Source organism: Aythya marila, assembly GCF_965140915.1.
Source record: "Aythya marila genome assembly, chromosome: 7".
Taxonomy (NCBI): Eukaryota; Metazoa; Chordata; class Aves; order Anseriformes; family Anatidae; genus Aythya; species Aythya marila.
Genome location: NC_139048.1, coordinates 8,399,727 through 8,414,517, shown reverse-complemented (window position 1 = coordinate 8,414,517; position 14,791 = coordinate 8,399,727). Strand labels below are relative to the sequence as shown.

The 14,791-nt window shown below is 44.5% G+C and overlaps 1 protein-coding gene across 1 annotated transcript in view; it reads right to left on the bottom strand.

Moving 5' to 3' along the window:
• The window catches only part of ABLIM1 (actin binding LIM protein 1), a 189,960-nt gene extending 179,816 nt beyond the window's left edge, over positions 1-10,144 (bottom strand). The window contains exon 1 of the mRNA XM_082764171.1: positions 9,799-10,144. Coding sequence (XP_082620297.1) covers positions 9,799-9,811 — 13 coding nt within the window. The 5' untranslated portion in view covers positions 9,812-10,144. The remainder of the gene's footprint in view (positions 1-9,798) is intronic.
• Between the last annotated feature and the right edge of the window lie 4,647 nt (positions 10,145-14,791).

The following is a 14,791-nucleotide window of genomic DNA, read 5'->3' as shown; positions in this document are numbered from 1 at the left end:
TCCTTCCACCAGAGAGCTATCTGTAACTCTCCAAACATCCTCTGTTCCCACCTCATTCTTATACTCAAGGCCAGTTCTGGGCTGTGCCAGCTGGGCCTCTCCCAGCTCCAAGGAGCATTTCCACGCACACTCTCCCGCCTTGCTCCACTTTACAGATTTCTCTTGCTCACCATTCCTAGGCGCCTTCCACTCCCCTTCCGCCCTCTCTGGCTCTCACTCACCATCTCCTTTACCCACTGCTCTCATTCCTTCTCAGCCTGTGGAAGAAAAGTGCAGGCAGCTCATTTAACAGGGGAGAGCAAGGCTCAGGCTGGACCTTGCCTTCCGGAGAAAACTGAGTCACAGCCTGCATTAGCAGACGCTGCTGGACCTCTGCTTCGGGTGGGAGGGTTCAGGTATAAAAACTAAATATGCTGTAAAACCATCCTATGCAACTCTGACAGTCATTCAGCAACAGGAATTGCGTGGATGGGGGCACAAATGGATCCCCTCCCCTCTTCCAAGTGGCCTCAGTGAGCACAGGTGCTTTCAGCTTCCTCGGTGGGTGTCGCTGCACAGGCCCAAAACACACCAGCGTGCACAGGAGCACGCTGGCACACACCCAAGGGTGCTTTGCTGGGGCTCCCACTCCCCACCGTTCCCCCCAGCGCTTGCTAGCTTCAGCCGCCCGCCTGCAGATCCCTCCTGCACCAGCCAGCCCCAGCCATGCCCTTTGGCACCACCGCCAACGACCTGCACTAAAAATACCTCCTGAGCATCATAAATAGCAAGATGGTAGAATTCGCAATCCCCCCGGAGGCACACAGTCTCTTTGCTTTTGATAAATACAGAGTGGCAATTATGTACACAGAATAAAGTGCATCTTACTGCACCGGTCTGCTTGGCCTGTTTGCCTTGCAGAAAGGAAAAATGACAACTTCCACTATCTGCTGAAGCTGGCACCAGGGAGCAAGAGAAAAAGGGGGAAATTGCGATTGTGAAAAGCCTCAAAATCTCCCAAACTGAGTTTTAGAACACATTTAAATTATGAGGATGTAGTGTCCAAAAACACAAGACTGGTATTACTTAAGAAAACCTCAGCTGTGCACCAAGCAGTGAGCCACACAGGAGGAAAACCCAAAGCACAAGGGGAAAGCTGCATCTTTAGGGTCATGGTTTATTGGATGATATTGGTGGTTGGGGGATGATCGGAAGGTGATCCCGAAGCTCTTTTCCAACCTTAATGATTCTAGCATCTTGCCCTGCTTCACTGATGAACCACAATGCATGGCAAAAGGAGCAAATCACAAAGCACAGCACCAGCCAGATGGAAGGAGGAACAGTCCCTGGCCCTCTTATGGCACTTCACTCTTGAAACCCCACTACAGGAGCCCCACACAGGGAGAACTTCTAAAGTACCAAAGAAACTTTCCAAGTCTGTGAGCTTTGCTGACCCATACAATTCTGGAATATTCAAAAAACTCATTTTATGATGAATAAAAAGTTAGATTTCTTTCCTCCACATTCTCTTGTAAGCTTTAAAATACTAAACCTAGAAGAAATTGCCACTGTCCAGCTGCAACTCTGAAGGAAGGACAACACAAGTGGACTACAAAGTTGTGTAGGAAAATATTTACCATGTCTCAAGCACATAAAGAAATATGGTACCACTGCGGTAATTGAAATATATTCCTAGATATTAGCCATTTACAATTTTTTAAATTTTAAATGATATTCTCAGAAATATGGAAAGCAAGATAACAGCATCTCAATCATGGCACAAGAATTTTATTATAAATCAACCTTTTATTTTGCATAAACATAAAGAGTTAACACCAGAGCCTGCCTCTCTGAAACACTAGACTCCAGCAAATGTGCATGGCACATCTAAGTACACAAAACATTTTTACCATTCATCTCAAATATCAAAACATCTGTCAACAGAAAATAGCAAAAATATTTATAGACATTTTTGGACAGAGATCACTTCAGGTCAAGTCAGAAAGAATCCCTAAGCCGCAATCATCAAATTCTTTTATCAGTTGCTCTGGATTTAGCCAGTGTTACTAAAAGAGAAATAAGACATAGGCTTTTTATAGCAGCTGTCAATTCAAGGATGATCAAAGTTTTATTATTCTTCCTTAGATCAAAGTCCAGCATTTTGGGATTATCTCCAGCTCATAAAGCAGAATAAACAGTCCTGGATAACCACATTATTATATAACAATACTGTCTTCTTGCAGGGAGTTTTATTCCACAGGTTTATAAATGAATTGTCTGATTATCTTTTGTTTTACTATGACAAGAGAAAACCATACAACAGTAGCAAAACCATAAAACAGTAGCAAAGGCTGTAGAAACATTAAATCCTGTCCTGAGTGTCTGCATTTGTAGGGAGATAATATTTACAAGCACGGGTGAGACTAAGATTAAAACACAAAACTGGGCACAACTCCAGTGAAAGCCAATCGGTTTTACAGCTCTGCTCATTTTAAACCCCTCAAGACATGTGCAGGTTTCCTGCTGGGGAACACAGACACTCACCCACACCTCGGCACAGCCTGCTCATGCATGCACACACCCATAGCACTGGAATACAGAAAGTCCTTGGCAAAAAATAGCATACTTTCGTTACTACTTTCATAAATAGGCATAAAATACTACTTCACAGGTAATACTCAGCACAATTCCTTTTGCAATGAAATCTAATTTTAAAGGTGACATGGGTGGTGCTTAGATTTGTGCTAAGGTCACTAAGATGTGTTTTCACTCAAAAAAAAAAAAAAAAAAAAAAAGTTTTTCCTTCTTTCTGTTTTCATTCTGAGAAAAATGTTAATTTCCACCTTGCCTACTGACCACAAGCCCACCTACATTCCTGCATCTTCAGAAAAACAACAAATCCCAAATCCATCTCTTTTACACCCTAATTCTATCAAGTTCATGCACCTTACATAGCATTTATTGGAGCTTGCTCTCCCACAAATGCTGACTCACAAAACCACAAACCCAGGACAGGGGAGAGAGCCAGGACTTCTCATCTACCACTTGTGCAGGCTCTGAGTTAGAGCTGAAACACCCCTCTCAGGACTGTATTACCTTAACTCTGATACTTTACTGTTAACTAATTTTCAGTTCTTATCTAACCTTGTCTTCTCCCGAAGTTCCTAATGCCAAAACCAAACTGAAACCTTTTATCACTAGTTAAAAGGAAACTGTAATTTGAAAAGTGTTTTTGCTGACTGCTCTGTTGATCAAAGATGCCTCACACAAGCCTGGTGCAATAGAAACGGAATCAGCTCTATAATAACAATAATTAGAGCAGGATCCTTTCATTGAGTGAAATCCCACAGTCCTTTGTACAAGATTTACACTGGAGGAAACTGTAGTTAAAATGAGAGCACATTAAAAATGACTAAGTTAGGGTCCCAGATATAGCAAAGGGAATGACAAGTATTAAAAAGTTACAGAAACTGTTTCAGTTTGGTACTTTGGAATAAAATATGACAATACATGGCCTGTCTGCAGTTCCACAAGCAGCATAAAGCATCTTTATTCGTAAGGAAGCAGTGAACCAAAACTTATGTTATCCTCCAAATGTGCAATGTGATAAGGCCACTCGCTTCTCAGGTGTATTTCCAGAAGGATCACATCTAAGCACGACAAAGCCACTGATATGGTCAATGAAGAGCACCATTTCTCAGCATGCTCCAAAAAGACCTAAGCACTGGCCCTAGGGCTTCAGGGAGGCAGAACCTCACAGTCTGCTGACCAGCCTGGTCTGGTTTTCCTCCAACCCCCTTAAGTTGAAACTGCAGATATACCACAAGGAGAAAAAAGTACCCTTTGCCCTACCTTTGAGCATGCCGTCTCCTGGATGTTCCTGTTCCATGCTTCCCTCCACAGCACCTCCCAGCCACAGCGGCACAGAGCCTGTGTCTCCCCAGCACCTCCCAGTGATACCAGCAAAGCTCCAGTGTCTCCCCTCTGAAGGCAGAGAGCATCCCAGGGCCACAACACATGCTGGCGTATCATACCTTTTTGGACATCAGCCTTTTTTACCGAGACAAACACAGATCCTCTTTGCACTTCAAAATACAGAGCTTACATGAACATGTTCATCTTCTTCAGATGTGAAGCACACACAAACTTTTCTAGCCATGAGGCAGAAACTGCAAGGCCACATAATTACACCATAGCCACAACCACAACAACCACAACCAACAGCAGAGGAATCGGCACGGGCTGCAGAGCCTGGGCACAGCCAGGAGATCAGCACCGCTCTGAGTGTGAGCCCAGCTCAGACGTGGGCGCAGAAACAGCAGGCGCTGCACTGGATGTGGCCACGGTTTGTGATTCACACGAAACACACTGACTCACCGAAGCACTAATTCTAGCTTACAAATGGGGAAAGGAGAACCTAAGGCTCCTCCGCTATGGGCGTACCTTACTAAAGCCCATCTGGTCCAGCCTTGTTTACAAATTAAGGATTTCCTTACATTACGTATGGGGCTGGTAAACACACTGAATGCAATGCTCAGTAATGTTTACAGGACTGAGACTGTGACTGGGGCTGGATTTTCTAAAAATGAACTTCTTTCTGAAAACATGCAACAATAAGGGCTGAGGATTTAAAAGAAGAGTCTCCGAAGTTTTTTTCTGCTATTACTATATAATACCTAAGAGTTTTCTTTGGGTTGTAACTGAGACCACTTACTTATAAAGACATCATAGCCTAAACAATATGCAATAAAAAAATGAGGGGCTACTTGCTGGTCTCAGAACTTACAGACTGTTTTGCACTGTGTCTGCTTTGCACTATGTTTCCCCCTTTACACTGCAGAACTAAGAAAAACTACATCAAGCACATGAACTAACCACATGTGGTTTCATTTCCAATTACTTACAGATTAGGTTAAAAATAATTCAAAATATTCAATTCAAACCCATTATATTAAAAAGAAGGAAAAAGAATCTCCAAAAGATTATTTTCAGAAACTGCAAAGCACATGAGGTTCCGCTGTTCTTCACTAAAAGCAATTTTGCTGGCTTTTCCATCCATAAGCTGATGTTCATTTTCCTTGTGTGCAATTCCTTTCAAAGCTGTGCATCTAAAATAGATTCTACCTCATTGTCCCAGTTTCCTTTTGTTGTTGCCATTAGTCTATGTAACTTTTTCCATGTATTCAGGACTAATTTTCATTAATCTCAGAAGTTAAACAGCACAGGCTAATCTTTGTTGAGGGGAAAAGAAAGATGGGAAGAAGAGGAGAAGCTTAGTAAGGACCAGCTCGAAAGAAATGCTATCCTTTCAGACAGATACCTCATTAAAACGCTCTTCTTCCCCATCAAAACAAAACTTCTACTAGGTCTAAAGATTAGGCTGCAGATAGTGATTGTCATCCACAAAGTATAGCTTACAGCGACATTCCAGGTGCTGATCCTGACCTCTTTAAGCCACTACATTGAGGTTCAAGCCCTGAAATGAGTACCTAGAGAAAAAAAACAACACGTAAGTCATTAGACGAATTTGGAAGAAATAAAGTAAATGTATAGATAGGATTAAATAACGGTATGAAATGGGTACAAAAGGAATTCAGGATGAAAGCTGGGGAGAGAAGCAGCCTTGGCTGCAGGCTGGCAGCCTGCAGAGCAGAGGCCTGGCAGGCAGGACTCCATGCCTCAGGCACCGCTGCAGCGCACCCAGCCCTGCCAAGAGCGCTCCTGCAGGCTCTGGAGCATCGCACCAAGGAACATGCTGGAAATCACTATGACTGGGAGTGTCCACTGCTGCTATAATTAACTGCTCAACACGCTAAACTTCGCTATTTCTGCAATTAAGGAAACGCTCAGCCGGTTTACACCGCCCCGCTCTCCAGGCCTCTCAGGCGGACATGCAGCCGGCAGGTTGCAAAGAGCAGCCAGGATGGTCGGCACGTGCCTGAAAGAAACGCCTGTGACAACAAGCATTAGAACAGAGCAATAGATTTCAACAAGGACACGGCAGACAACGTTGCCACCTCTTAAAAGGCTGGTGCCTTTAGATGGAGCAATATTGCTGTGCTCATCACAGACCACAATAAATGGCTGATTTGCAGCTCACAGCAGCTAGTTTTTAACCCTGTCAGCATGGACCTCGATCAAAACCACCACTGCCAGCAACAGCAGCCATGGCTACAGCTATTTAAGGAGCATTAGAAGATTAGGGAAAGAAAAATAAAAGGTACTAGTGGAATATATAGGAGCTCAATATTTATTATGTTAATTTCTCACTGACAAACCTGTGAGACATCAACCAAGTGATCTGCACAGTGTGTATGAGGAAAGAAGTTACCAGAGCAAAACGTAATGAGGTGAAGTTTGTCCTCTTCCCATCAAAATCTATTGCCAGCTGGTGTAAGTACAAACTAGTAGTCTGAGAACAGGACCTGGAGGTTGGAATTCCCCTCCTGACCCTGGATCTGAGACTAAGTGCAGAGAAAAACATCACCTCAGTTGCCTCACCTGTAAAACAAGGACAAAACCTCCCTAACACCAGTGTGTCGGTGATGGATCTGTCTGTTTGATCTACATTTGTTGCAAAATCAATTCTGGAAAGACAAGGATTGTAGTATGAAATAAATTCCAAACAACCCTACTACGCTGACTGTTGAGTAGGCTAAAAAATGGAAGTACTTTCTCTACAACTCCCACACTTACAGTATCAGAGCGGCACGGCACAACCTGTTAATACTAGACAGCAATAATATTTCTTTAACTCTGGCTTCTGTCAAAACGTAGTGATTTTTGTTATGGCATAAAAAAAGGCAGGAAAGACACCACTATTGATAAACCTATTTTATGTGCCTTCATTTTGCCTGAATTTGCCTGCTAGACTAAATATAGCTCGTGCTAATTCTTTCAATATTTAGAAACAAATAAACAAACAGCAAAGATATTATTTGTCCACACCAAACACTACCATTTGTGCCTGCTTGCTTCAGTGTAACTGCAGATTACTAAAGTTAAAAATAGCCATTTTCCATTAACTTAGACCTTCATGATAACAAGTAGTTTTGACAGTTTTTAAGCAGTTTGAGATAACATGCACAAGTAGGTCACAGTTATACTTGGCTTTAGAAAAATGTCTTTCATCCAGCGAATTTACAGCTCTTTACAAACAAGCCCTTAGGTAAGCAACAACCTATAAGGCTTACTCCAACACCCAAATTCAGTCATGTATGAACCCTAATAGCAGCTACTTAACAACAGCTGAAAGTATAATATGAAGACCTTTGCAAACTGCACAATAGAAAGCATGACTGACGTCAACGGCAGTGATCCCAACAGGCTGCAGAACAGGTCATGAGAGTGCCCTGGGAAGGGCTCCAACTTGACAGGGACATGGAAAAGGATTTTCAAAGTTCGCTTTAGTTTAGCTCCCAGTTCAATCGCCAGATTTCCAAAATGATTATTCGTTCACGCTTCTGGGAATACTCATCTATGCTACTTCATCTGGCATTTGGTCAGAACGTCAGCTAGAGCTGTACTATGAGGAAAGCTGCAAAGGAAGTTTAGAGACCTTATGCTTTGGTAACTGGGAGAGGTGAGGGACATTGCAAAGAACATCAACAACATAGTCTGTAAGGGTTGGTAGAAAATAAAAGAGAATTTCAGAAAATTCATCGTAAAGCACAGGTCAGCCATTAGTCCTCACAACAATCCCCCTGAAAAAAATATCTCCCATTATTTCCATTGTACAAGTAGGGAAGTATAAAACTCTTCACCCAGAGTTCCATTTACAGCAAAATTACATTATTTTGTATTATTTGCTATACTTTATGTATTGATTCACAATCTACTATCAGGCTATACAGTACTTCTGCTTAAATAACAACAAGGAACTAGAGCAGAAGAGTTCAAAGGGATGGTTCAAAACACAGAGGTCCTGATGGATTTCAGGAGTTTCTTCCGTCATCTGTTGCAGTCAGTTCACTAGACCATGCTGCCTCCTGGAGCAAAAGAGACGAATAAAGAGAGCTGCACAAATTGAACACTGATGATATTGTGATGTGTTTTACTATGCCTTGAGTATCTTCTGCAGTTTAGTAATAAAAATGGCACAGGTAAATCTTTACCTCTTTGGCTATTCTTGGTATGCCTGGTGTACAAACAGCAAGTAGACAGCTCCAGACCTGATGCATTCAGAATGATAATGATCACCTTTTGGACAGCTAACACTACATAAAATATTAACAGTCAACATTCGCTGAACACGCAGACCCTAATGATACCGAGGTTTTAATGAGACTCCTTATGCATGAGGTAATCTGCCAGCATGAAGCAAAGGGTCCTGATCCAACACTCAAACAAAGCCCTGATCCCATAAGGACATATTTCTTATCTGAGCTACATGCTCAGGAGTAACCTCATTAAGATCCATCATGCCACGCTAAGTGTCTAAAAGTAAGCTCATACATAACATTTTATCAGTAGTAGCGTTTAGAACAGTTGACAATAAAAATGTTCTGTACCGCCTCACACACAAACAGCCTTTGGTCAGCACCAAGCAACTCTACTACATACTCCTACAGACATGTTTATTTTCCAACTAAGTCCATCTGTTAACAATGAAAAGCAGAAATCGATAGAAATTAATGTCTTAATCTCTTTTATGAATATTATTTGTTGCATCTCTAAACTCCTGTGAGGTCCCTGTCCCTCCAATTAATTGCTCTGAAAAAACCTGGATGGCATGGGAAAGGCTGAGAAAGAATTCCCCCTTCATCTCCAGGCAGCTCTCCAGCAGAACCAGGCAGGCATCAAACATCCGTGCCGTGCCGATAAAATATGAAAGAGGGATGGCGGGGGGAGAAAATGGGAATAGGGCCAGTGGAAATGTTCCCTGGCTACCCTTTCTGTACGTTTCAGGTTTGGTGGAGCAAAACATCTACAGAGCTGAAATTGCAAGGTATTTCCATCCCTTCCTCAACTCCAGGTAGCCCTGTGAAGACGGCAATCTAACGCATGTCATAAAGCTTTGCTGAGACCAGGGCTTTCCCCCCCAGGTACTAAAGCAGCCTTAGCACAGCACTGATGCTAACACAATTAGCACTCTTCCAGAAATGGATCCTTCAGAGACAGATGCAGACCATGGCTTCCTACAGCAAGAACTCCACAGTGCCACAAGGAATTGCGCTGACCCACCACCATTTATTATTTATACCTGGGATGGGTGCGACGCTGTGGGAACATGGAGCCGGGCACATTGCGCTGACAACCCTACAGCAGTCGCACGCTGCCGTCCATGTGCGCGATGCTCATTCGGACAGCGGGAGGAATCCAGGCAAACCAAAGCGCTGTTGCACGCCGGGCGGTGTGTAGTGCGTGAAGACGCAGAGAAATAAGGGGATGCACAAGCAGGGCGTATCCCTGCATCCAGGGGCTTGTTCACACGCGATATGTAATTTTCACAAAGTGTTTTTTTCAATGCAGAGACAAGCGGGGAGTGGTTTTACTGGTTATTACCGCGCAGATAATTTTCTTTAAGGGGAAAAAATTAAAAAAAAATATATAAAAAAGAGAGAGATGCTTACCGGTATTTCAGCTTTGTTATGACAGCGTTCAGAACATGTTTAACTTTACGCCTCCGGTTCCTCCGAAGGCAGCGCCCCGCGCCCCGCACCTGCAGCCCCGGTCCCAGCCCCAGCGCCCGCAGGGGGGCTCGGCACCCTCGGGCCCCCCACCCCGGCACTCAGCGCCCCCTCCCCGAGCCCCTTCGCCGCAGGGCTCCTCGGTGGCCCCCCAAACCCCCCGGTCCCCCCTCGCCCCCCGCAGACCCACCTCTGGCGGACATGGCCGGGCCGTGCCGGGCCGTGCCGAGCCGGGCGGGGCCGCGGCGCTCTCCGCGCTGCGTGCGCCTGTGCGGCTCGGCTGGGCTCGGCTCGCCTTGGATCGGATTGGATCGAGTGGGATCGCCTGGGATCGGGCTGCCGAGGGCAGGGCGGCGGCTGCGGGGCGGAGCGGGGCGGGCGCAGCGCTGCGGGCCCGGAGGGGCAGCGGGCGCCCCCCCGGCGGGGACCGGGAGCTCCCCGACACGGCCAACCCGACCTCAGCGCACCGGGAGGCTGCGGGGAAGGGCAGGCGACGGGAACCGCAGGGCTGCGGCCGAATTGAGCCGCGAGAGGTGGCTCCGCTCAGGGTCGGCACGGCCAGCAAGCAGGACCCGGGGTGCTGCGGCAGCCGGCACGGCGGTGGCACGGGGGCTGAGTCACGCTCCTCCTGCTCTGCTGTGCCACACGCAGCGCAGCTGCCTCCCAGCAGCAAGCCCACACGGTTTTCCTACGAAAGAAATGCAGCCGGAGATCCAGGAGAGGTGGCGGTGCTCGCATCCCTGCCCGCGGCTGCGTGGCGCGGTCCCCACCGCAGTGCCGGGGCGCAGCCGGCTGGTGGCTGCTTGGCAGAGCCCTGCTGTGCTCGCCCCGCTGCCAGCCGGGCAGCGATGTATATATGTGCATGTAAATGTGTGTGTGTACACGTATGTGTGAGGGAGCAGAGCAGCAGCACAAGGGCGAGCACACACGCGTCCTCTCATCAGGTGATGTAGGCGCAGACAATGAGCCGGCACAGCTGTTCCTCCCATATCGCGCTCAGCCAGCAATGACCCATGGTCATACACACCTCTGTTTGCCATGCATCGCCCCACTGTCACCCGCAGCTCATGCTCATCAGGTCGTTCTGTCTTCTTGCCCCTTGTTTCTGAATCCTGCGGCAGCAATGAAATAAATCGCAGGTTCGCCTCTTTCCCAGCTCCTGTAGTTGCTCAGCGAACGTTCACTCAAAAAAAGTTCCCTTCCCCATCTTCTTTTCTGAAATGAGTAATGTTTTCCACTTGGAAACAACTCAGGTTTTCTTTCTTGTACCAAAAGAGCCAAGGTTTTCCTCAGTAATATAACAGCATTTTGTGGTTTTAATTGAGTCATTTCCTATGCACTTCCTTCAACGAGTTTCTGACTAGCATTATCAAGGGTTCTCCTGTGTGATGCTTAATAGATGGCTTTAAAAAAAAAAAAAAAAAGGTTCAGGAACATGCAGAAATTAGCTTTTTAATGAAGAATTTCCTTTCTTTATGCTGCTAGGAAGTAAAAGGAGAAAGGCATTTGTACCTTGGCTTTCTATAGAACACAAAGAATTTATTCCACTTAGTGTGCAGCACCTCTAAGGCTGAGCAGTTCAACAGACATGTTGATCAGAGAAAGTTAGAATGGATCAGATACAGAATCCATCTATTAAAATTAGCTATTTAGTTGGGTTTCCTAAGTAATTGAGGGTGATAGAGTTTCATTTTTCTGTCTGTCCAGCAAATCCCCTTCAAGAACTTCAAGACCCGGATATGGAAAATTTCTATTAAAGCTGACTAAAAGGTAGAACTCAGAAAGAGTTCAACAACCTTACAAGTTTTGTAGTAATTAGGACTTGCAAAGAGAAATTAAAATGAAGAAAAGCTGCAGTGGGAACTCAAGAGTTATCAGTTCTGGAAGCCATGCCTTCATTAGCCACAAGTACCAGCCAGGCAATCTGCATGTGTGCAGCTGAATCAGCTTCTGCACTGGCTGTCTCCTGTCCTGCCAATATTTAGGGAATGTGGAAGGGAGCTGAAGAGAAAGGAAAGGGTGGGAAAGGGCGGTACAGAGAGGAAGGGAGACCTCAAATAAGAGCTATTGATCCAGACAAGATGGGCAAGCCAATCCAAGAGTTTGCTGCTGCTGCTTCTGCAAGCTGTTGTCACGTACTCTCCTGTGCACTGCCTTTTTCCTACTCACCCCAACACATGTGCTCCTGTTGCCATTGCTGGTCTCACCCCTATCAAACCACTTCAGCTCATTAATCACCAAGGAATTGCTCACTTCCTTGTGCTGGTGAGTTTTCTGCCAGGAAAAGGAAACAGAAAGATAGACAAAACCAAAAACCTAAGGCTCAGGTAAACGCTGGAGCTTACAGAAGACAAGTGCGGAACTGCATGGCCAGCAAGAGGTAAAGAAGAACAGGTGAGCATTAGAGGGAAAAGAGATTGTCTTTTTGAGCAGCAGCAAGCTGTTGAGCTGTTCAGTTGACTGAGCCATTTCCTGATCACTTAAGAAGTCCATTAGGAGCAGTGATTGACATCGCTTTATTTCAGGCACCTACCTGAGGTTTCTGAATTAGCCAGCTGAGAAGCAGGATCCTACCTGCTACTTTTTTGTATTGACTATACAGACAGCTTAAGCTTCTAACTCAAATTAGACAGAAAAAACAAACAAACACAAACACACACACACTAATGCCAGTGTTTTTTAAAGGTATTTGGGCTTTCAGATATGCAAACAGGCATCTGGGGATTTTTTAGAGATTTTTTCAAAGTACTTCACCGACCAATTTTAGCAGCCAGGTGTTTTCAAATCCCCTATTGGTATATTCAGATGCTTAAATGCCCTTGAAGAGCTATGTTGTTTAAGGTCACAGAGAAAATTATGTCAGAGTAAAGAACAGAACCTGCATCTTTCCAGAAAAGCCCTCTAAATATTGGACTGTATTCTCTGTACAACATACCTTGCTGTCACTTGTGAATATATTCACCTGTGTGAATACATAAAAGATTCTGTTTTTCTATCCATTAAGTAAAAAGGTTTTAGACAAACAGAAAACTCTTAAAAGAATGATGATGTCCAGCTAAGACAGCAAAGGCTGGATTTATACATCTGAATTGTGAAAACATTAATCACTTTTACTGATATAACCTAGAGTATTGGAGATCTTGGCAGCTAAAAAAAAGGCTCTAAATAATCCCATTAATAGCTAATCTATATTGCCTTTGCACCAAAATGGCTAAGTACCCTGGAGGAACCTAGTGCACATGGGCCAGAATGAGAAATTCATTTCTGAGGATCAGGTTTGGAAAGATCAGATAAACGTTGACTAGGATTTACTGCAGAAGAATTTCAGTATCACCTATGTGTGCATCCTTATTGGAAAGATCCCCGCAAAGAGCTCGAAGTCAAAAACTTACTCAGCTTTCATCAGGTTCTCACGGGCTCACATACGAGGTATGAACCACAAATAACAGCTGTGAATCTTGACTCCTAAATCATTTTTCTTCTGATTTTGTATTCAGTGTATGCCTTCAGGAGATAGAGAGACAATTACATAAACTGCCTTTGTTATTAATTATAAATGAGAGTTTTTAGATATGTGTCAAGCAAGGGTGTTATCTCAGTGTGTGCCCTACTTTGCCCTTTATCCTAAAGAATTTGCTGTGGCCAAACAGAATTAGATTACGCAATCAGAGCTGATTAAATGTGTAAGCATTTTTACATAGAGCATCTTTTACATTATGCTATCAATGTAAATTGTGACAGATATTTCCTTGGCCAAAGTTCACATTAGCGAAGATGAGTAACATAGCAAGAATAGGAAAGAATATTACGAATAAACCAGAATCAAAATTTCTTGGCACTCCTCTACACAAAATTTTAGGAATCGTCAGCAAAAATTCACTGATAATTGCAATGACAATGAGCCAGACTCTGAGAAGTGTATACATTCTGCTGTGAACAGCCCGGTTTATGTGGGACAGAAAGTCTGTACTCAAATAAATTCATTATCTAAATCAATGTGAAAGTACATCAGTGAGTAATGTGATAACTGACCATAAGACACACAGGTTTCTTCCTGTGCTCCTGGAATTCAGACATTGCTGATGCTCTCTTGATTCCTGAAATGCTATTTTCTTTATCCTCACTTTCTACTCTGACCACTGTGTAGCAGGGCCCTCTGGCTGAGGAGTATAGAAGCAGACAGGACTCCCTTCAGCACACATCAAGATCATTCCTTAATCAGCTGTTGGACACAATTTGATTTGAGACACACAAAGTACTGACTCTTTTTCAGGAACTGAATGCCTTGTCCCTTGTCAATCTATATCAAGATAGCAACCCCTAGTCTCAAACCTGGCACTGATCAGTCCTACAGCAAAAGCACATACCTGTGTGTAGACACATGCTCTTTGACAAAGTGTCACTGAAATTGTGACGGCTGTTTCACAGGGACTCGGGACACACTTGAGAGAGAACACAGAGCAAAATCAGCCAAAGGCACAGTCTCGCTCATCTTAACAGGAGCTTGAATGAATCTCACAGTCTTCCTGAAGAGATTTGGAATAAAAGAAAAACACTTTTCTACTGTTAGCATCGGCCAGTGCACCCTGGTGCATGTATTCTGTATATTTTCTTTCTCTTACCCCTTGATATCTACCAATAAATGTATCTGGTTGACCTGTGAGATATGATCTCAGGCCTAGTTGAGTTTTCTGATGTTACTGTATTCTTTTGGGGTGCTTTTAAACAAACAAACAAACAAGGTTTAATTCAGTCAAGCATGTGTGTGGGAGGGTGTTCCCCACTTTTGAGTCCGTTTGAATTTCGGGCTGATGGTAATCCTCCGCAGCTCTCACTTGTTTATTCCACAGACAGTGATGCTGATGGACAGAGACGCCAGCAGATGATGGAATTCTCCACCTGAGCACATTGCTGGAGTGAAATCCTGGGTCAGGCTGCCCTCTGCAGGCAGTGATCCAGCAGCAGGATGAATTGCTCTGAAACAGCTCACGGAATTGGTTAATGCTACAGAAGATTTTTATGTCTGACCAGAGAATTTCCACGTATGCTGTAGATGCGGTGGTGAATGTAATAGCAATTGGCTTCCTGTTGCTGGCTGTAACTGCTGGAGAGGCAGAAGGAAATGTAGACAGCACTGGTCTGATGGCAGCAGCCAAGCACCCCAGGTAGAAGTATTAGCTCAG